The sequence below is a fragment of the Sminthopsis crassicaudata genome, chromosome 5 (genome assembly GCF_048593235.1).
Source record: "Sminthopsis crassicaudata isolate SCR6 chromosome 5, ASM4859323v1, whole genome shotgun sequence".
In the NCBI taxonomy this organism is placed as follows: Eukaryota; Metazoa; Chordata; class Mammalia; order Dasyuromorphia; family Dasyuridae; genus Sminthopsis; species Sminthopsis crassicaudata.
In genome coordinates this window covers 281,662,923-281,687,456 of record NC_133621.1, presented here as the reverse complement: position 1 = coordinate 281,687,456, position 24,534 = coordinate 281,662,923, and the positions used below count along the sequence as shown (strand labels likewise).

Sequence of the window (24,534 nt, the reverse complement as noted above, 5' to 3'; positions counted from 1 at the left end):
ACTTTAAAAGTAACATAAATGTGTTTTACTCCAAATAGTTCCATGTCAGCATTTCTTATTCTTTAGAAACTTATAATGTAAATCGGTATACATCATTCATACAATAATCTTTTTCCTCATTTATTCATTGGTCAATCTTCTAACTTTAACCCAAATATAGCTGAGGCACCAGAAGAAAGTTGAAAAACAAAAAAAAAAAAAACAAAAAACAAAAAACACTTGCCCTTTCAGGAAAATTCCTGCCTCAAAACCTAGGTACTTTATTCTTCAGAGAGATACATAACTAAATTTAGAACTAACCCAGAATTACAAAATTGAGTTATATCAAGTTACATATTTAACAGATTTGATTATCAGATTTTCTTTGGCAACTTTCAATTCATATATTTCAGTGTTCAATTCAACATTTGCCAGTTTAAGGGAAATCGAAGATTCCAAGATTCAAAGCAAAAGAAGAATCAGCAAAAGCCTGTTTGCTCACAAGTGCCTCCTTGCTCACAATTCCCATGTTTCAAATGTGCATTTCAGTCCCCTAATCTCTCATGAACCATTGAATTCACATCCATCATTTAAAACATAACACAAATGCTACTTTCAAAAAGTTTTTTCTTTGATAGCTGATGCTCTTTCGTACTTTATACCTCAAATAGCAGTGTGACTGTACTATTTATTTGAATATTATTTATTTTTATTAAGTATTTATGTATTTTTTCCTATTACATTTGTCTACGTAGGCTCTATCCCCCTAGTAGATTGCATACTCATTGAGGAAAAGAACTGTTTCTTATCTCAAATTTGTGAATTTGGCACACACTAGATTCTTAATTCTTTTTGCATTGAAAGTGGTAGGTCATCCTTGAGAGCTTCTGTGGTTGAAAAATCACCACACTGAAGCTAATGAAATCCTTTTTAGCTTGGCAAGGTCTATTAAAGCTTAGACTCTATCAGATCCTCCAAGAACCCAAAGTCACTTCTATTCTATTATAGGTCAGTGGACTAGAACTTCAGAACTATTGTCTTGGCTATAAATACATATTTGGTTTCTGTTTAACATTGGTATTCTGTTAGAAAATTTAAAAATATTCTTACCCTGAACACTATTTGAGGGAGGCAAATCATAATCCTCTGTATCTGTGTTATCTGACTGAGTGAGGTCATCAAGAGCATATGAAGTCATCTCTACTTCGTCCTATAAAATATATAAAAGTACTATCAAATAATAAACTTAAATAAAATCATTGTAAAATAAACTTTAAAGCAATCACAAAGAATACATTCATGTAGTCAATGAATAACATTTATATAGTACTTTAAGATATTTCACAACAGTTATCTCTTATACATTATCTCATAGCATTCTCACAACAATTTTGTGAGAAAAGCACTATTTTACAAATGAGGAAATAAAGTATAAGAGAGATTAGGTGATTTGTCCATTTAGTTAGCTAAGAACCCAAGAATAGATTCAAACTTAGGTCCTCCTTTTGACTATTCACTAGGCCATATACCTAACTAGAAGCTGGATTATCAACCTTATAAAAATTATCACAAATACTCAAAATATCTCTTACAAATACTAAATTGTCTTCATTTTATTTACAGGGGAGAAACGAAAGAAAAGCCAGCAACCTAGTTTGTTTTTTGGCATTTACAAAGGACGCATTTCACAAAAAGACTTCCTAAAAGTATTTTCTGATGAAATGCTCCTATGCTCCATAATGTAGAAAAGGGATCTCATATGTTCATGAAAAATTGTATTATTTTCTACATTGATTTATATTTTCAGCAGTTTTTACATTACCTTATTTTTTTCATTTGGTGTATTCTTCACAAGCCTAAAAGACAAATATTTGATTTCAGTGTGTACATAAAAATATAGTGTCATTGCAATTATTTGGTTAATATGTAATTATTTCAAAATCCTATGCTTTTTCACACTTCTAGTCAGTAAAATAAGATACAGACTATTATATCTCATAGTCATATAATAAATGTTTATCTTTGCCTATTGAACAGTTTTTAAGAGGAAAAAAAATTCTGAAATAACAGCTGGTTTTTCCCATTAAAGAAAATTTCAAAATAAATGTCAGCCATAACATCTTAAATTGTAACACCAATTATTTACTTTTTCAACTGTTCATGTCCCAACTGCTTGTTAGTAAGATTCCAAAAGAATAAGAATTTGAGAATAATCCCATCATGCTTGTTAGAATAAAATAAGTCATCAGCAAATGTTAAATTATGTCCATAATGTTTCACTGTATTCTAAGTTTTAGAAAATATTAACCATGGTAACCAACATAATCATATTTTTTTTGGTAATTCAAGTTACATTGTGCCTTGTGTTGTATTTACTATATTGTAAGCTCCAAGAAGTCAGGTACTATCTTACTTATGTGTTTCTTTTTCCTAGGGTTTAGAATAAGATTCTCCACATTGTATGTATGAGGCTAGTGCTTTTTAAACAAGTTTACCAGAACATTAGATGGACTCCTTGTGGAAATTACTCCGATAGAATGTTGATGAGACTATACACAAATCTTCTGAAGTAGTGAAGTAGGAAACTTAAATGTGATTAAACAGAATAACAAATTTCAAAGACAGAAATTCTATGAAATGATTGGCTCTTTCTAGGTTAATTAAAAAAACAAAAAACAAAAAACAAAAACAAGATATGTCCTACAGATTAAGAGGAAGAAAAAGGAATTCAAAATAAGTAAATTATGATTAATTATATGTGAAGAAAATGGGTTCTCTCACTTTTCAGGGGCTCAGTCAACTATTATATTAATAGTAATGGTAAGTTAAATGGAGTATATGTTGCTATCCATCCATATCCCCATTGCTTTTCTCTATACTGTTCAGTGGTTCAAGAAGTGTCGAAGTATGATCTCTTTCAATAAAAACTATTGTAATAAAAGCAGTCATTAATAGAATACTCTGCTGCATGCTGCATAATATATTTATTGGGTTTATAATGATAGTGATATATTTCTATAGCAATTTCCAAAGAACTTAGCTTCCTTAGCTTGCTCATCATATTATCCCCCAAGTCATAAACTTTTAATGGTCCCCCCTCTTTTGAAGTACATCAAAACTATACTGCCTGGCTATGTGAAGCTCCTTTATATTCAAGCCTACAGTCTTAATCCAAGAACACTCCTCAGAATACAAGGTCCTTTCCAGTTAGATCTGTTTCCTCAATCTAGGAATAGGTTGCTTATTTTTCACCCAACCTTTTTACCTTTTTTTCAACAGTGTTTCTTATTTCCTGCTTATATTATGGCTAAAATCCACTTAAAACTGGGTTGTTGTGATTGGACTTTATAACTATAACTATAACTATAACTATATATATATACATATGTATATGTATATATATATGTATGTATGTATGTATATATATATGTATGTATGTATGTATATATATATATATATATAGTTTTTGCACACAAATTGTTTAATCAAGACAGACTTCTTGATGTGTGCCAGTAATGGCATAGTCTTATTATGAGTATAGGTTGAATTCTAAGAATTCATAGAATCTAGGAGTAAGGAGGTGATAAGTTTTCTTATTCTATGCTCTGATCAGAATACATTTGAAGAACTTGTTAATTCCTGGGAGATATATTTTAGGAAAGACATTTAGCATTCAGAATAATTCCAGAGGAGAGAGATCAGGATGGTGAAGGATAAAATCCCTGTCAAAAACGGCAACTGGTGATGTTTACTGCAGATGTTTACCATAAAGAAGAAAAGATGAGGATTTGGCATGACTGGGAGTTGTATATGTGTTCAAATAAAAAAATAACAAGACAAATAAATAATAGACTATTATGTTTAAATGACCCTCCAAAGGGTAGGACGAGACACAGAAAAACACATTTGGGATCACTGCATGAAAAAAATAAAACAACTAACTTCCAAACATTTAAGACTATTTTAAAAGAATGGATTGCCTTAGGAAATTAACACGTGTGTGTGTGTGTGTGTGTGTGTGTGTGTGTGTGTGTTTGTGTGTGTGTGTGTTAGAGAGAAAAAGAAAGAGAAATAGAGAGATAGAGAGAGAAACAGAGCGAGACAGAGACTGTGCATGCTCGCAAAAACAGTGAGCAATCAATCACAAATGTAGGAACATTGTTCTTTGATTTACCTCGCATGGACCTCACAAACTTACCTGTTACTTTGTTCATGTACCTTTTAGGTAACTTCACCTTCCTACTCTGATAAGGTATCAAAGAAGGACTTTAATAGGAAAAAACACATTTTGTAATCATTCTTATTATCAATTTGTTCCAGCATCTAATTTTATTCACAGATTTCATAGAATTAAAATAGAATGTTCGCTTGTAACTTACCCTCTTTTGATTCCCTTTTCAGCAAACTTTCCCAAAGAATAGTAATTTCTCTGGTGCTTTAGCATTATTTCTCTCTCCAACTGCTAAACATATACCCCAATGGCAAGAAAAGTTTTAAAAACCAAAATATTCACAGCAACAACTTTTTGTAGTAGCAAATAAGGAGGAATAGAGTAGCTGCTCATCGGCTGAAGAATGGCTAAACAAATTGTGGTTTGTTGACATAATGGAACATCATTGCATATGGCTAGGAATAATTTTATAGGAGGATGAGAATATTTATATGAATTAATGCAAAATGAAATAATGACAACCAGAACAACAATACAAATTATTAAGGACAATAAAATAACTGTAACTGAATACTATGAAATTATGATATCCAAACTTGGTCCAGATGTGACGGTACCATCTCCTATTTTTGCAGGGTGGAGGACTACTCAATATGGAACATTGCATGCGATATTGATGTAGTCATTAGGGATCTTTCACTAGAAGGGCGAGGAGAGAGATCTTGCAGAAAGAGGCTGATATGAAAGTAAATGATGACACATTTTAAAAAAGCAAGCTTTCTCCCAATTGTCTCTGGCTTTAAGTCTATGTAAAGCTTGTAAGGCTACGTAACTTACAAATAAGTGTAATTGGTTTCTTTACACTAATTGAAGTAGCAATATATATGCATACAACTGAGTTCATATGAGTTACTGGCACTGAAGCGGGAAGAGATGCCCTTTTCAGTGTCTCTCAAAAATAGTATATATATTGTCTTCCTGAATTTATCTAATTTTTGGTTTTGGAGTTAATTATTTCAGGATAAGTTTTTTAAGGCTGTTAAATTAATTTTTAAGTTAATAAAAGTAAATCCAGGCTTGTTTTTAAAGCATTTTCTATTTTCTAAATGTCAAGCCAGATCACTTCCACATTCCAACTCTTATGAATTGGAATTTTCGAGGTGGTCTCTTGCAAGTACAGTCCCAACATGAATTGTGAACCCTCTTTACCATATTCCTGCATGGCTCATCTGTTATCTTATGGTCTTAAAGAGTTTTTTTAGATGGGGCAGCAAGTAGCTGTTTTCTGCTTTTTGCTCTTCCTCAGCCTGTCCAGAAGCCATATGAGCACTATTAGGCCTTATAAAACAATGACTATGTAAGCACTTCTCTGTTAATTCCCCTTTTTTATTCTGACATCTGGAAAGGCCATCAACCTTCCTTTCCTCAGGCCCATTTTACAAAGTGGTGGGTTGGTGACTAGATCTTTTCAATGATTTTGTAGGTCTGCAATTAAAAGAATTTTAATTAAATTTCTTTAGAATCTAGGTTGGCTGACTTTTTGGGGGGGTATCCTTATGATTGGCTCATGATAAGCACTTAAACTGATTCACTCTTGACTATTTCTATTGATGGAAAACTGTCTTTTTTTCATTAATTTTACAACATTTTTTTTGACAGTATAGATGCATAGGTAATTTTTTACATTATCCCTTGTACTCCCTTCTGTTCCGAATTTTTCCCCTCCTTCCCTCCACCCTCTCTCCTAGATGGCAGGCATTCCAATACATATTAAATATCTTATAGTATATCCTAGGTACAATATATATGTGCAGAACCGAATTTTGTTGTTGTTGCAAAGGAAGAATTGGATTCGGAAGGTAAAATAATCTGGGGAGAAAAACAAAAAATGCTAATAATTTACACTCATTTCCCAGTGTTCCTTTTCTGGGTGTAGCTGTTTCTGTCCATCATTGATCAACTGGAAGTGAGTTGGATCTTCTCTATGTTGAAGATATCCACTTCCATAAGAATACATCCTCATACAGTATTGTTGTTGAAGTGTATAGTGATCTTCTGGTTCTGCTCATTTCACTCAGCATCAGTTCATGTAAGTCTCTCCAAACCTCTCTGTATTCATCCTGTTGGTCATTTCTTACAGAACAATAATATTCCATAACATTCATATACCATAATTTACCCAACCATTCTCCAATTGATGGGCATTCGTTCATTTTCCAGTTTCTAGCCACTATGAAAACGGCTGCCACAAACATTTTGGCACATCCAGGTCCCTTTCCCTTCTTTAGTATTTCCTTGGGATATAAGCCCAGTAGTAGCATTGCTGGATCAGAGGGTGTGCACAGTTGATAACTTTTTGGGCATAATTCCAAATTGCTCTCCAGAATGGCTGGATCCTTTCACAACTCCACCAACAATGCATCAGAGTACCAGTTTTTCCATATCCAATGGGAAACTTTCTAATGACTAAGAGAACTCATCTAACTTTTGGAGTAGCGGTAAACCTATTCTCTTATCTCATTGGCACTTTTTATACATTTGCAAACTTTTGCAAATGATCTTGCTTTGCTCCTTGAAACCCATATCTTATGTTATTTTTTTCCATATGCTACCTATCTTTCAATAAGCACTGATGTAACAGTTCCAAAATAAACGACCATACTTACAGCAATAGAAAAACATACATTCATGGGACCTTAATTTCTTAGTAAAAAACAAGGAGATGTAGAATGGATCTGAATCTAGAATTTTAGAGCAAACTGAACTTACCATAAATGTTAATATTGGAAAAAAAAACTCCAGTTAAATATTTTGACAAACTTACCCCTTTGACACATGCTGCACAGGTGCTAAATTTTTCTTGGGAGAAATATGCATTATTGGATTTTTTTCCCCAGGAATTTTGTTTTCCTCATCTTTACCATACTGATGGCTCTCCATAGCAAATTGATCATTAACTCTGTCAACTGTTCTATTTTCTGTTAATTTATCAGCATCTTTGTCCTCCACTGTTTCCATTCCATTTTCCTTTTCCTCTTCCACCTAAAAGGAAAGCTTAGCATCATTGTCACTTTATTGATGTGTGTTGTCTGTGTGTAAATGTGTGCATATACACATACACACACTTTTATACACATGTATTTATATGCTTAGGTACAAGTACTAAACTTGTGATTTAACTAGTACAAGGAGCCATCTGACAAGAAAATTCCCTCTATCAATTCTACCAATGTTTAGAACATTGACACGTTAAATGACTTGCCTATATATGTCAGAGGTGGGACTTGAACTATGTCTTCTTAGCTCACTACCAAATATACCATGCTGCCTTTCATTTTTTACTTTTATTTTGAAATACACAGGGTAAGCAACTGAGACAAGGGAGGGATCTTTGAATGGGGAGGGGGAGGTTGAGTATTAGCAAGGAAAGTTATAGAGCAGAATATTAAAGAGTCAACAGGAATAGGAAAGTTGTATGTATGTGGTGTGTGTGTGTGTGTGTGTATCTACATAAATATATCTTTTTTAACTGTAGTTTGCTTTAGGGTAGGGGGGGATTCAAGGGGAAAAACAAGAAAAGAAATAAGTTATACAGCAGACAACCAAAGAAAATACAAAGAAGTAAAAATAATGGACATTCATGAATATAATTTCTTCTACTAATTTTATATATATACATATATATATATGTATATATATATACATATATACACTTTCTTGTTCTGGTAATTTGTTGTGACATATTTTGAATCCTCGGAGGTTTTGCAAGGCACATGACAATGTTCTCTTTTGTTTTGCTTTATTTTGTTTTGTATTCCTTTTCTGTTTTTTATTAATCCATTTTTTCAAATTTAAATTTAAAAATTGAATAAAATTTAAAAATAAATAAAATGCCATGGACAAACAAAAACAAAAAAAAAATAACTGCAAATAATGGGAAATCCTATATACCACTAGGCGGACTGCACATTGATCCAGCTGTTTTAGAAAACAACATACAACACTCATAACTCTGATTCTATTACTGAGAATTCTTCCTAAAAAGAGCAAAGGAAGGAAAAATAAGATCTTTATGGACAAAAATATTCATAGCTGCTCTACTTTAAAAAAAATTGGAAGCCACCTGTACAATCAACATTAAGGGAACATTATGGAATAAATCACAGATTTGGATCTAGAAAGAACCTTACATATTATCTAGGAAACAAAGATTTTAAAATGCCATTTATTTTAGAGTGGCAATTATTAAATATGAATCCTGGTCCTCTACTCCAAATCTAAAATTCTTTTCAGTGCATTGATAAACAGAAAGGTACAAGGAAATATGGAGAGAGACGTAGAAATATTGGCAGAAGGTAAATTGTATAAAAATTGATTTCTTTCAGAAAGAAACAAAAAAAAAAAAACAAAAACAAAAAAATTAAGCTAGAAGTGGGGAACTTGAAAGAAAGCTTAAAACAGAATAAAAGCTTATATGCTTTAGAATCATTTGGGTTCATTTAACTCCATTTGGATCTTTAGTGTTAAATACTAAAGAAATTGTATTCTATTGTTTGCAAATTTTTTTAAATAAAGGAAAACATCCTCCAAACTGAAATATAATAGTAGAAAAAATTAATAAAGAAACTTTACCTTTCTATCAAAATCCAGTTCATTTGTGCTTAGCCAAGACTTATCAGATCCTGTATTGTCCGAGAATCTTTCAAAAAAAAAACAAACCCAAAATTAGTACTTTTATTTCCAGAAATCAGTCAACAAGAAAACTTTTTAGTTGTTGCTTTACCACCAAATGATACATTACAAAGGATATCTTAATAGATCAGGGTATTATCAATGATTCCTATTCCAAGATTCATTTTGGTTGAGAAGAAAATAATGTAGAAACTACCAGTCAGTCTGTCCTCCAGAACAAGCTCATTTTTAATTTTTACATTCTTCTAAAGTTGACAAATGAACACAATGGGACATTATAAAACACAGAATCATCAAAACCCTGGAAATTATAACACGTCACTGTTCTCCAAGCCTTCCATACTTGGTTCTGACAAACACTTTCACTCTTATTTTTTCTTACCCCCCCAACAGGTTTCAGCGTCTGACTTTGTGATCCCATTTGGTTTTTCTTGCCAAAGGTACCAAAATGACTTGCCATTTCTTTCCCCAGTTCATTTCACAGATGAGGAAACTGAGGCAAACAGAATTAAGTGAGACTTGCCTAGTCACAAAATAATAAATATGTGATCCAGATTATAATTCATAAATATGAGTCTTCTTGATTCCAAGCCCAGGATAGCACCCACTACTTTGCCTAACTGCCTTTCAGATATGCGAGTAGGTCGTACATTCCAAAATGTAAGACTCAGAAAAGTTATAAGCATTAATTTTACACCTGCTGTGGTAATCTGCTTTCAAAGAATTTCAACTCACTTGGGGTGCAAGGCAAGGGTAGTTGGGTCCAGAATTCAAGGAGGATGGGGTATATCACTTATGATTGGCTGGTGCAGGGAATTTCCAGAGAGGAAAATAATGTAGATGGACAACTGTTGTGTCTTGAGTTGCTGGGGGATACTTGCTGAGAGTGACAAAGGATGAACCCATTCTATCTTTATTCCCATTCCCACTCCTTGTCCACTGACCCTAAGGCTGTTCTCTTCCCAGCTCTTTAGGATCTGTTAGCACCAAGACATCTCTTTTTCCCTTTTTTTTAAAAGCTCTAATTCTTTGCTAGCATCCCTGATTTCCTTTTCCTTCTCCTTAAAATTGCCCACAGATTTTTCTTATTTGGTCTTGTTTTTTGACATTCTTCTCTTCTCAGTCGTATTCCTTCTCCTCCTCCTTTTCTTCCTCTTTCTTATAGTCTTCATTTTGTCTTTGTTATGTCATCCTCCATCTTTTCAAATCCTCCTTGGACTCAGCTCCTTTTTTTCCTTTAGCTGGAATCTTTCTCCTTCAAGTCACTTCAATTTCTCCTGAAATTCAAAACTACTGAATTTTATTAACTTTCAATCTCTTTTTTCCAAGTTCTTAAGGCTTCAAAAATCATATTCGCATTTGCTTTTCCTTAAATTCAGATCTAAAAGAGGTCATTCTGTCCCCATTAATAGGAATAATGTAAATTTTGCAATATGTCCATCAGCCATAATCCCATGCAAAAGGAGATCAGTTTCCTGGGACTGTCTTGTTAGAATATCTAAGACTGACTCAATCATCAAGGCAATTTACAGGAGAATTTGTTCTTACCCAGCCCCTTTCCTACCCACTCCCTAACTCCTTGCTAATGGTGTCTTTACTCCCTAGGTCAAGTCCTTATTTCCCTCTCGCTCTTCCCTCAGATTTTAAAAAGCCATGTTACTTGAAGTATCTTGCTTTATGATTTATATGATTTAGCCCATACACTGTTTCACATTAACAAATGCCATTGTTTGTGATTGTGATAAATATTTCGGGTGAATTTGTCACATTAGGAACTGCTCTTCCAGCCCGGTACCTTGGTGCTTTATATATGTGGTACTTTTCTTCATTCTTTGGATAAAAAGTTAGAAAGGTACGAAATGTTCAGCTTCTTGGTATCACAGGATTCTTCCCACCAACCTCCTGACACAATCACTCCCTGTTTTGACTTTTAGGTTCTCTATTTTTTTCAATTAAAAAAATCATTTCTAGTAATACTTGATTCTACTTGATCATCTAGAAAGTGGAAAGGGTTTTTCCCCCCAGACTTTTCATCCCTTTTTGTAGTAAGACTAAGTCATTGACAGCAATAAAGAGCGCAGAATCTATAGGTCACTGAAAAATAAACATTCTGTGAAGTGGGAAAATAAGCTCACTAGAAGTGAGATACTTAGTATTTGGCCATTATTGCTAATGGCTTTTACAGTTAATGCTCTGCTACATCTGTTTGCTTTTATAGCATCTCTAGAGAAATTTTAGATTTTAAATTGTTTACCACTTCTATATATACAATGCCAGTTTGCCCACATGTCTCTTAACTGGGGAAAAATATTCCTGCTAAAGTCTCAAAGTGAAAATTAGCTTTGTACCATAGTTGTCCACAAGAGTTTCAAGCAGAAAGTACTCACCAGACACTTTCTTCTTTTCTATTGCTTCTCTCCTTGCTGAGAATTTTCCAATACCATTTCTTGTCTTAACTTAGGATCCTGGTCCCAGTGACTAATTCCCACTCCATCTTGATAATTCCTTTAACTGAGCACTTAGATAAATTTCCACAAGTATAATATGATACATCTTTGCATTGCAGATGTGCCTCAAAAGGCTTGCTAGGAATTCATTCCAGGTGGCTACTATGTGGTGTGGCCATATGGAACATAGAGGTTCATTTTTTCATTCATTTATTAACTATTTGCTAATAGTTATATAAGGGCATTGTGGATAAGAAGTAAGAAGTGGGTAAAAATATTGTGGATTCAAATTCTTCCTTTGTCACATACTGATTTTGTAGCCCAAACAAGTCACTTAATCCTTCTGCATTCCCAGGCAACACAGAACAATTGCCAATCTCATAAATAACCATACATGCTCACACACACAGTGTGCATAAATACATATATGTATGTGTGTTTATATATTGGCATATTATTTGTATATTATATATATATACATATATGCATACATACACATAATAATGTACATATATTGATAAATGCATATGCACTCGTACCAATTAGAGTTAAGTAAACCTAATTTTTTGAAAGATAAACATGGATTAATGTGATAGTGGAAATTGGTGAAATAAAAGATATAGCTTTTGGAGTCATAAGAGTCTGCTTTGCTCTTGATTGAAAAGCTCATGGAAGACTAGTTCAAGAGAATTAATTAAAAGAAATGTAAAACTGCTATGAACCATACCTGCTTATAGAATCTTCTACAATACCATCTTCTGCTATTATAGAAACAATTAAAATATAATTAAAATTTGATACATAGAATATGAGAAGCATCATTTTAAAGAACTTCTATAAAGTGTAATATGAAAAGCATAATTCTGAAACCATTCTATAGTGTACTTTTTGAGCAATAACAATATGATTTAAATGGAATTTTGTTAAATAAGATAAATGTCTTTAAGTAGAACGAGGTGGGTCTTAAAGTATTAGATATCTGTCAATGATCTGGTTACATTAACTGCTTCACAGACAGAGCATGTTATCTCTTTCCCAGGACAGAAGATAAATACCATTAATGGTGAATTTTCCCAAATGGAGTTACATCAGATTACCTCTAATGTCCAATTCCAAGTTTTTAAGTCAGTCTTCTAATCATTTTTTTAAAGGGAAAATATTACTTAAAAATAAAATTTCTAGACATTTCTCCTAAAGCATAAATTTCAAAGATTATAAGCAAGGGCAAAAATAATGTGAAGAAAACAATTTGAAAACATTAAAACACTATTTTAACGTGAGTTACGGCTGTTACTAATCAGAAGAGAATAAAATACAAAATAATTAAGAATTAAATAACTAAAATTTGATTCATTTAAAAATTTCAAACTATTTGAATCATGTGCTAAAAACAAATTGAGTATCTATTAAATGTTATGGATAAATTGTGTTTTTCCACCATAATCTTGAATTAACATATCAAAGTCACCAATAAAAATAACTAGTTATTTTATAGTTATTATTATGTTATTATATGTTATTATATTATGATTATAGTTATTATAGAAAACAAGATGTTGGTTCCAGGAATGTTAAAAAAAAAGGACTTCTAGGGACCAGGACCAGGGCTCTAGCACACTCATTTTTCATGATAATGAGTCTGGTTCATTTTGAAAATGTAATTTATAGGAAAACTTATATGCAAAGGGTTTTCTATTAGTAAAACTCAAAGGGAAAAAAAAGTTAAGTTCAAAACAACGTAATGTGTAATTAAGCAAAGCTATTATTTCTATACGAACCTATCAAATAATGAATTTTATCAATTATTTGATGAACAGAAAATAAGGTGGACCAAATAAATGTCTTATGGTGGAAGATGAATATTCGGGAGAAAGCAAATATATTTTATAATAGCAATCATATAATTAACTTATTTATACTCCTAATTATTTTAGCCATTTAAAACCAACATTAATATATTTATCCATAAACTGAAATTGACCTTTCATGTCTATATTCTGATACCTTCCTCAAACATATCTAGGTACAGTTCTATCACCAATAAGCCATACTCTTTAATTGTACTTATATTAAATTCTGTTACAGACTATAACTTTTTTCTTTGATTTCATCATGAGATCATTAATGTAATAATTTTTATTAAAATTGGATTAGGAGTTTTAAAAATTTTATATGTAATTAGCATATTAAAATATAATGTTAGATTTTTGATGAATAGAATTTCACTTTCCTTCCTTAAATGTCACAACAATTTTATAAAAGTAGCCAGAGATCAACCATTTTACAAATTAATAAGGAAAAGTGATGATCAATTTTCAACTCACAAACAATAGGATTTAAAGTATTTTATTGGAAAAGGATTTTTTTAGGCAGCAATAAAATATAACTAAAATTATATACTGCTTTTTATGCCATTGTAGTTCCTCTGTTCTTCCATAAGCTTTACATAACTCATCTCCTTCTGACAATGTAATGTCCAATTGTTAAAAATGTTTTCCTCTATGCTTTCCTATAAGGAAGTCATCTAAGCTTTCTGCTTTCATCAGCATTCAAGTAGGAATCACCAGAATAACCATATTATCTTTCTCATGTGGTAATGGATAAATTATTTTAAAAATAATCGTTTAAGATGAATTTATTATTGCAAATCTAGGCCATTAAGTTTTCAAATGGGCCAGCTAGCAGGCTATAGTGTTAGAAGCTCAACCAGAAAATGCTCTATCATTTAACTATCTGAATCAGAAGGATGTAAAGTATTCCGAGAGTCAAGTTGGAGGTGGGCATGTATGAAAATATCTGCAGAAAATGAAGGATCATATGCATTACCTTTCAAATCTGCTCCTCTGTTTGCTGGTTCCCCTAATTCTTTTGATTTTTTTCTTTTTCTTTAGTTTGTATTAAGGGAAAGCTTTATGAACATTATAAAAATTTGAAAAGATTTAAAATGTGTTTCCACTTGCATAAGTGATTTACTGAGTTCCAAAAAAGAAGACTCTGCTCTTCTGCTGTTTGCTCATTCTATCAATCAATCTATATTCAATCATAAGTAATATTCAGTATTTATTTATCTCACATTTAAGAATAAAAACATCATATTGCCAAATACAATATTTAATATTTTAAGTGTTAAAGAGTTTTCGTATGATTTGGTTAAACATGTTTAAAATAATTTGGAAATTAGAAAATTCATAGTGTAGCCTGATTCTTTTTCCTAATAAAGCAGATAATAACACAAACACGTTTTTTTGTAGTTTCAGATAGTACACATACAAAGGCAATTAGATCATTAACCAAAGATAAACCAGTTCTTATTTTAAAATATAAAATGAAAATAGAAAAAACCCCAGAATATATGAATTTTAAGATTGCTCTTCATTTTTTTTAAAAAAATTATCTATTATTTGGGTTTGTCAGTTCTACCTTTTTTGTCCAGGGATGGTGCAGAATCAGAAGTCTTCTCTGAACAGCTGATTTGGGGCGTACAGGGCTTCTGTTTTTCAATTTGCTCCTTCTGTTTTTCAATCTGTTCCTTTGGTTTTTCAATTTCTTTCTTCTCTTTTTCAATTTGTTCCTTCTGGTCTTCAATTTGTTTGTGATAAATATTTCTAAAATAAAAAGTAAAACATAATAAAGGTAGTTAAGATAAAAATTACATGCAAGTCTTTGTGTATCTCAAATATTAGATTTTTTTTATTGTTTCAGTAAAAAATAAAATCTGTAGAACAAAACTAATCAATTTAGATGTAATACACTTGTCTTCAGAATCACAATATTATAGAATTCTAGGCTTAGAACTGATAAAGCTTATTTGGGGGATCAACAATCATCTCTTTATTTTATCAATGAAGAACTAAATCCCAGAAAGGTTACAGTTGTCCAAGGTCACACATAGCATGAGGGGCATGATCTCACCACAGCACTCCAAGGTGAACATCCTTACCCCTGAAAACTGCTTCTCTGTGAATTCCAATGTTGACTATTAATATTTATGATTCTTTTTTGTTATCACTCATATGAAGGCATCCAAGATACGTGATTTTTCCCTAAAATTAAAACTTTAGGTCTCTTACAGTTGAGAGATATCAGTAAAACATTAAAATAGAAACAAAGACAAAGATCACTGCTAAATGTACATTATTATTATTATTAAATTGTATAACTCCTTGAAGATCAAATACAAAAATGTTTGTAAACATTTGAAAACCTTAAAAAATTAAAATGGCGGCTATTATTATTTCTGAAAATTCTGATCTCAGACTATGACTCTCTTATATCCCTTTTGTTTATGTCATACTGAACTTTGATAGCCTAAATTTTCCATTTGCTCAATTCCTTTTTAGTAACCTTAAATACAAAACAGATAGAGGTCTATCCTCAAGAAGTTGCCTGTTTGCCTGGTGCTATGCTGAAGCACGTGGCAGTTTTCAGAGCTGTAGTTTGCCAGGATGCTTGCCAGGCAATTATTATAATATGAAACTATGAAAGCCACATTCACTCTCAATTTTATGGAGGAAATATTCTTTTAGATGTAATGATATAAAGACATGAATTATGTTAGCACTTACATAGGATAACCATAGAGCTTAGCATACTGCTCAGCTGTCCATCCATCATTATCTTGGAGAGTGTGATCAGCATTATGTTGAAGAAGAAGAGTGACCAAGCCTAAAGCTTCCACACTGACAGCAATCATAAGGGCCGTTCTAGAATAGCAAAGAAGCAATTTGTTTTTAAAATTTTTAACTAGTCACATTTAATCTTATTTTTCTGGACATCCTTCAATAAGAGGATATCTCATATTCTTTACTCAATACATACATACATATATATATATATGTATATGTGCATCATGAGCACATGTATGTTGTGATGGAGAGGAGTACTATGATGGTTCGAGTGCAGCATTACAAATATTAATAAAAACCAGACAAAAAGATGGAAAAGACAACTTTTTTGTCTTTTTTCAATTTTAGTAGGGATTGTGTTGTGAAAATCATGTTAACAAAAGAGAAAACCCCCCAGCTAATTCAGCTTGTTTACTAGCCTGAAAAGTAAAGTGGAAGCCCTTTGAAAATAATTAGAAATAATCTTAGCCACTCCAATGAATTCTTACTCCACTGTCCCATCATAACGTAGAGGTGACCACTGCTTGTCTAAAGCAAAACCAGAATAAGCTATTTTATGTCTTTCTGAAACTTTTTGAACATGAATACAGCAATAAACTTTCTTCTTAAAGGACAAACTTTTGTAAATTAAGAAGAATTAATCACCAGAAGATAGTTGATTTGAGAAAGACTATGAAGTCACAAAGGCATTTTATTAAGATTAACAGTGATAAGGGGCAGCTACATGGTGCAGTGAACCAACCCTGAAGTCAGGAGGACCTAAGTTCAAATCTTAACACTTAACACTTCTTTGCTGTGTGACCCTGGGCAAGTCATTTAGACCCAATTGCCCCCCAAAAAAAAAAAAAAAAAAGATTAAAGAGTGTTTAAAAGCTGAACAAGTGGAAGGAATATCCATATTGATAAAAATATAAATATTCTGAAATACCGAGCATATTGCATACTGATGCATGGGCTTTTTACCTAAGCTAGTATTGAAATGATATAATGGGAAGATTTGCTATCCCTTGACTATTTAGTGATAAGTGATAAACTGCCAATTCTATTAAAGGTTCAATTCATGTAAGGCGAATCTTCACTGGAAAAGTCATAGATTTTAAAAAGGCATTTATTGAAATATATTGATGGAATCCTAAACTCTGGTATCAGTAGTTAATATCACATGTCTAAAAAGGTTAAGTTTTTTTTTGTTGTTGTTGTTGTTGGTTTGTTTGTTTTTTGTTTTTTTTTTAGTTAACTATTCAGTTCAGCATTCAAAATTGTGGACTAAATAGTAAATCACTTTAAATCTTTCACATTTACCTCCAAACAATATAAAATAGCTCCCCAATAAAAATGCTATAAAAGCAGAACCATCAAAAGGATGGAGTGAAACAATCTATGAGCCTTAAGAACCTTGGAAGATTGGAAGGAAAGGTCTCATTTTAATAAAAGGGACATGCAGTCCAGACAGGAAGCATCTCAGAAAACCAGCAGTAGATTCTGAGTGTCGGCTCAGAGAAGGAAGCAAAAGCCAACACCAGCATCACCCATGTACTTCAGCATAGTCAGGGGAATAGACAAACTTCGGCTCTGAGAACTGCCACATGCTTTATCATAGCCCCAAATAAACAGGTAACCTCCAGAGGACAGACTTCTGTAACTCTGGGCAAATAAGCAGACCCCAGACATATAGGTACCTACGCAAACAAGCAGCCACTATAGTCAGACTAACACTGCTTCAGTATATCTATGGAAAAATGCAGAAACAGCCTTAAAAGAGGGCAGGCACAAACATTAGGACATTGGTTCAGTAGCAAGTTACCTGTAACAAGCCTCCCGTAGTGTCAGCCACCCCACCCCATCCATAAAGAAAAAGGAGTGTTTGCAGGCCCAGAAAGAACTTTTAGGAGAGCTCTGAAAGGAGCTTACAAAAATCATAAAAGAAAAATTGGGAAAAGAAAAAGAACTTTTCGTTGGGGTTTTGCCCATAGATGTTTTGACGTTGTTGCCTTCTTCTGGCTTTGTGTCTTCATCTACTTAATCTAATTATTTTACATAATTATCTTTCTATGGTCAGATCTTTTTTGTGCTTTTTTTTTTTTTTTTGCTTATCCTTTGGCACTGCTGGAGGCCCTCGGGGTCTAGCAGCTTACTTGCTACTGAGTTAGATGATTAGTGGTGGCATCTGGTGTGTACTGAGGTCTTTGAGATGTTTCTGCATTCACCCCCCAATACACTGAAGGACATGGTGATCCAGTCATTGGCAGCTGCCTGTCTGCATAGGTACATGAAGGTTCAGGCTCTACTTATTTTCCTGGGGCCTCTGGAGATTACCATTTTGTTATGTGCTAGAGTGAAGCACTATCAGAACTAGTCTCCCTGTTCCCCTGACCATACTGAGATATTTGGGGGATCCAAGTGTTGGTATTTGCCTATTCCACCATATTAGTGGTCAGTTTTTACCAAGAGCTACAGAGGTGGAGTTTGTTGGTGGCTTGCTTCCTGTCATGGACTAGACTCCCCTTTTTACCTGACCCATTTCCTGCTAATTTTTCAAGTTTCTTGGGGTCACAGATTATTTCCCTCTGTCTTTTTCATGATTCTACTGTGCCCAGGTTTGTTTTGGAAATGATTTTATATTTGTTTGGAGGTGAATATGGTAGTTACACTGATTTGCTGCTTATTCCTCTAGCTCAATTCCTAGAAGTCATTCAAAATATTAGATCTATTCTTTTATTTCTCTTAATGCCATATGATTAAATTCAACAAAGGGCAGTGGGGAAAAAAAGAGAAAAAAATTAATTGAAAACTAAAGAATCTAAACCTAAAGTATAAGAACAAATCCTCAGAATCAATGCTAAATCAAGCTTCTGAATGGAATCTGGAGTAACAGAACCCAGAAACACTCACAGTAATAATTTTCCAACTCAAGCCATCTTGGAAGGATTTTAGGAAAGGTCTGGCTCAGTTGGGTGGAGGGAAAATGAGATATAAAGGGAGGCTCTTAGCAAAAATATAGCAGTGTTGGCTACTTGTTCTGGGTTCAGAAGACCAGTGATCAGCAGAACAGATGTGAGACCTTCAGTACAAGTAAAAAAAATTTGTAAGCCCCCAAAAATCAGTATAACAGGTGGAACTTAGTCAGGCCACCCAGTAAGTGGGAAAACTTGCAGCAACTCTGGCCCCTGAACTATCAGTAAGAGGTTCTCATACCCTGCCAAAGAAGATTGGGACAATTTCCCCCTATACCCTATAAGCAGAGGTCAACTTTTTTAAAGAAGCAAATAGGCAAAAAGAGCTCTGACCATAAAAAGCTACTTTGGAGATAGGGAAGATCAGAATAGAGAATCGCAAGAAGACAGCAAAGGCAATATGACTTCAGGGGAAACCTCAAAGTGGGATTTGAATGGATCTCATGATCTCAACATCAAAAAGCTCTCCAGAAAGAGTTTGAAAAGGATCTTGAAAGAGAGATAAAAGAAAAAATAGGGTAAAGCTTTGCAGGAGAATAATCCTTTTTTTGTTTTTTGGGGAGGAAGTTCAAAAGGTTGGAAAAGCACAAAATCTGACTGAAGAAAGTAACTTCTTAAACAATAAGATTGGAGAAATGGAAAAAAAAAGCTACTGAAGAAGATAATTAAAAAAAAATAAAATTCTTTAAACAATAAATTTGGTTGAAATGGAAAAAAAATTCATTGAACAATTTCTTTAAAAGTACAACTAGTCAAATGCAAAGGCAGGTAACAAAGCTAAGTGAAGAAAATAAGTCACTAAAAATTAGAATTGTTCAAATGGAAGTGATTGACTCAATGAGATACTAAGAATCAAAAAAAGTTCAAAAAATAAAAAAATATAAGAAAATGTAAAAATGCTCATTGAAAAAAAAAAAAGATCCAGAAGAGTCAATGTAAAATTTATTGGACTACCTGAAAGCTGTGCTGAAAAAAAAAGAATCTGGATACTACTTTCAATTTTTCATTTCAACATACTTTTTAAATTCTCATTGAGGAAAACTATTCTTATATCCTAGAACCAGTGAGTAAGATATTCATTGAAAAAATCCACTGATTACCTCCAAAAAGAGACCCACAAAAGGAAAACTGAAAGGAATATTATAGCTAATTTCCAGAATTATCAGATCAAAGAGAAAATACTGCAAAAAGTACCAGAAAGAAAGCATGGTCTATTCCACTCCACATTAAAGCACTGGAGTGTCTGGAGTATTGTATTCTGGAAGGTAAAGAATTATGGACTACACCAAGAAACAACCCCACAAAATTAAGCATTATCATTTTTTGGGGAAAAGATGAAAATCCAATAAAATAGAGTATTTTCAATAATTTCTGAAAAAACCACCATAGCTGGACAGAAAATTCCATCTTCAAATAAAAGATTCAAGGCAAGCATAAAAAGGTAAATGGAAGAAGAAAAACACCTACATTTTAAAGGTTAAGTGTTTGAATCTTTATATGGGAGATGATACATATAATTCTTTCTCAAGGTAGTTAGAAGAGGCATACTTAAGTAGATTAAGCTGACCTTAATGTGATGATATAAAAAAGAATTAGAAGTGAAAAAGAAATTGTACTGGGGGAAGAGGAAAGAGTAAAAATGGGATAAAATACATCACAGGAAGGAATTATGACACTTTAAGAAAAGCAGGGAGGGTGACAAGCATCTTTAAACTCACAGGATTTGGCTTGAAGAGGGAATAACATACATATTTAGTGTGGTATAGAAAGTAGGAGGAAAGCAGGAAGGTAATATAAGGGAGGGCAGAAAGAAATAAAAGAAAGGGATAAGAAAAGCCTGGGGAAGTTGACAAAAGGGAGGTCAGTTTGAAAGTTAGAAGCAAAACACTTTTAAGGAGAGAAAGGATGAAAAAAGAAAGAAAAATAAAACCTGGAAAAATAGAATGGCAGAAAAAAAGTTAGTAACCTTCACTATGAATGTGAATAGAATGAACTCCCCTACAAAATTAAAGCACATAACTAGAATCCTGCAATATCTTGTTAACAAGAAACACCTTTGAAGCAGAGAGATAAATACATAGTAAAGGGGAAAGGCTGGAACAGAATATAATATATTTCAGTTTAAAGGGGAAAAAAAAGCATTCATAGATATCCTGATCTCAAATCAAGCAGAAGCAAAACTAGATCTAATCAAAAGAGAAGACAAAGGAAATTATAGAAGATGGAGACAAGGTGGCAGACAGTAAGACAGATCTGTGCCTGAGCTCTTCCTGGCTTTCCTTGGAATCAACATCAGATTAAGCCTCTGAACAGGTTTAGGAGTGACAGAACCCACAAATATTTGGAGTACAACCCATTTCCAGCAGAAGATATTTTGGAAGGACTTAATTAGCAGATGGATATAGAGAGTGTGTGTGTGGATCAGCACCAGTGCCATGCAGGCAGCTCCAGGATGCACAGGGAATATTTTGGGTGGCTCTTATCCAAAATACAGTAGTGTTGGCTACTCTATCCTGGTTCTAAAGCCAATGGATCAGCAGGTTAGCTGTGAAACCTCCAACACAACCATAGAAGGCAAATAGTGAAACTTGGGGACTTGGGGCAGTGCACCCTGTACCCTGGAAAAAAAGAGTCCTATTTTAACAAAGAGTTAAAAGCCAAATAATAAACTAGGAAAATGAGCAGATAAAAAAACAGTTTCTGACCCATAAAAGATAATATGGTGATAAGGAACATCAAAACACATACTCAGAAGAAGATTACAAACCCCTACATTACAAGCCTCCAAGAAAAATTGAAATAGGTCCCAGGTCATGGAAGAGCTCAAAAGGAATTTTTAAAAATTAAGTAACAGAGAGAGAAGAAAAAAATTAGCAAAATAATCGAGAATGGTACAAAAGGAAGATCGAAAAGCTAATGAGAATAACTTAAAAAGGAATGTTGTCCAATTGAAAAAAAAGGTACAAAATTTCACTTTAGGAAATAATTTCTTAAAAATTGTAATTCAGTAAATGGAAGCATTATGAGAAATCCAGATAAATCAAAACAAAATAATGAAGAAAAAGAAAAACTATGAACTATCTCATTGGAAAAAAAAACTGACCTGGAAAATCAGTCCATGAGAGAAAATTTAAGAATTATTACAGTATGTGAAAGTTATAATCAAAAATAAAGCCTAGACATCTTATTTCAAGAAATTATCAAGGAAAACTGAACTCATATTCTAGAACCAGAGTATAAAATACAAATTGAAAGAATTGGCCAATCACCTTCTGAAAGAGATCCCCAAATGAAAACTCATGTATTATTATAGTCAAATTCTGCAACTCCCAGGTCAAGGAGAAAATATTACAAGCTTATAGGAAGAAACAATTCAGTTATAGTGAAATTACAGTTAAGATAACACAAGATTTAGCAGATTCTTTATTTAAAAGATAAGGGCTAGAACTATGGTATTCTGGAAAACTATGGAGATAGGATTACAAATAAGAATCACTTATCCAGAAAACTGAATATAATCCTTCAGAGGAAAAGACAGGCATCAAATGAAGTAGAGGATTTTCAGACACTTGTGATGATATGATCATAGCTGAATGGAAAATCAGATTTTCAATACCAGACTCTGGAGAAGCATAAGGAGGTAATCAGGAAAGTGATATCATAATACTTATATATATAATATATAATAATATAATACTTATAACTCATTAGAATTTTCTCATTATGGCATTTAGAAAGAGCATATATAGACAGAGGGCACGGCTGTAAATTGAATATAAAGGGATGATATTTTAAAAAAAATTAATGAAATTAGGTGGTTAAGGGGGGAATGTATTGAGAAAAAGGGAAAGGGAGAAGAGGAAATGATGTAAATTATCTGTCAAAAAAGAGGCAAGAAAGAGCTTTTACAGTGAATGGGAAGTGGGGGAGCAAAGGAGGAGAGAGTCAACTTTCACTTTCATTAGAATTGGCTCAAAGAGGAAAAAACATGCATACTCAATAGAAGTACAGAAATCTAACTCAGGAAAATAGGAGGGGAATAGTACACAGGAAGGGGAGATGGTGATAAAATTAGAGGGCATATTTGGTGAAGATATGATCAATAGCAAAACACTTTTGTGGAGGGTCAGGGTGAAAGGAGAGAGGGAATAGAATCTGAGAGAGAAAATACAGTTAGCAACAGTAATTCTAAATAGAATTTTGAAGTAAGTTTCACCTGATAACACCTTATTTCTCAAACAGAAAAAAAATGAGTCAAATTTATTAAAAAGTTATGCTCCTAATGATAAATGATCAGAAGATAAAATCTATGTACAAAGAGCAATAAATCAGTGCATATCATTTGATTTAATAATTTGAATACTAATTATGAATACCAAAAGAGATTTTCTAAAAAGTAAAAGGACGTATATGCACAAACACATTGGTAGGAACTCTCTTCTCAGAGCAAGATACTGGAAATCAAGATGGCCATCAATTGGGAGATGGCTATTTCAATTGTGGTATGTGCATTATTTTGCTATTCTCAGTAGTAGGATGATCAATGTCTATTTTGAAGGACTTAAAAGAAATTGATTTGATTATATCTGAGTAAAGAATGAAGTATTCTCTCCTCTTTCTCACTTTCTTCTCTGCTCCTTTCTTTCTCCTTTCCTCCAACCCTACTTCTCTTTTGAAAGGTTGCTTTTTTTTTTAAATGATGGGATTTGTTTTTTCACAAGCCTATTATTTTGCATAATGTAACATGTGGTTTCTTAATGGCAGCTGTGAGTAGTGACTCAACACTTTTTGTTTTTAATTAAATTTATTTTATTTTTAAGTTTTTTACTTTTAAAACATATGCACAGTTTTCCCCTTGCAAAACCTTGTGTTCTAAATTTTTTCTCTCCTTTCTCCTCACCCCCTTCCCAGTCAGTAAGTAATCCAATATATATTAAACATGTGCAATTCTTCTATACATATTTCCACAATTATCATCTGTACAAGAAAATCAGATCAAAAAGGGAAAAAAATGAAAAAGAAGGCAAAAAGCAAGCAAACAACAACAACAAAAGGAAAATACCATGTTGTGATCAATACCCAGAGTTCCCATAGTCCTCTCACTGGGTGTATATAATTCTCTCCATCACAAAAAACCATTGGAACTGGCCTGAATCACCTTACTGTTGAAAACAGTCATGTCTGTCAGAACTGATCAAACTAGATTCTGTGTAGTTTAATGGGTCATTCTATCTAGGTGGTTTATTTGTATGTATAGAAATACATGCATACAACAAAGCCTGCATGGCCATTGAAGAACAACAATGCAGTGGCTTCAAAAGAAAAGTGCTAATCGGATCTCATTTAAAAAATTACACAGTAATTACATGCTGTCTCAAAACCTCATTTTATAAACATCAATATTCCTTCAGGAATGATTTTTGGCCACAGTAAATGTTTCAAAGTTCCAACCCCAATACATGATCTCAGAAGAATCAAAATTATAGAGAATCCCAAAGAGCCATGGACATATATGTACAGTGAATATAAGTAGGTGCAGGCAATAATGACTTTGATGTATAGTATTGTCAAAGACATAAATGATCAGAAAAAAGGTGTGCTAAGATTGTATTGAAAATAAAATAAAAGCTTGCACTGGTCCTCAAGTATAAAAAGAACCAAGGGAA

General features: G+C 32.9%; 1 protein-coding gene across 3 annotated transcripts in view; it reads right to left on the bottom strand.

Annotated features, from left to right (window-relative positions):
- LOC141544763 (uncharacterized) overlaps positions 1-24,534 on the bottom strand; it is a 46,042-nt gene that overhangs the window by 12,995 nt on the left and 8,513 nt on the right. For all 3 annotated transcript variants that reach the window (XM_074271277.1, XM_074271278.1, XM_074271279.1), the window contains 7 exons: positions 15,855-15,992; positions 14,710-14,894; positions 12,017-12,050; positions 8,783-8,849; positions 6,975-7,192; positions 1,802-1,835; positions 1,090-1,189 (listed from right to left, as the gene is read on the bottom strand). In XM_074271277.1, the coding sequence (XP_074127378.1) occupies positions 1,090-1,189; positions 1,802-1,835; positions 6,975-7,192; positions 8,783-8,849; positions 12,017-12,050; positions 14,710-14,894; positions 15,855-15,992 (776 nt within the window). The remainder of the gene's footprint in view (positions 1-1,089; positions 1,190-1,801; positions 1,836-6,974; positions 7,193-8,782; positions 8,850-12,016; positions 12,051-14,709; positions 14,895-15,854; positions 15,993-24,534) is intronic.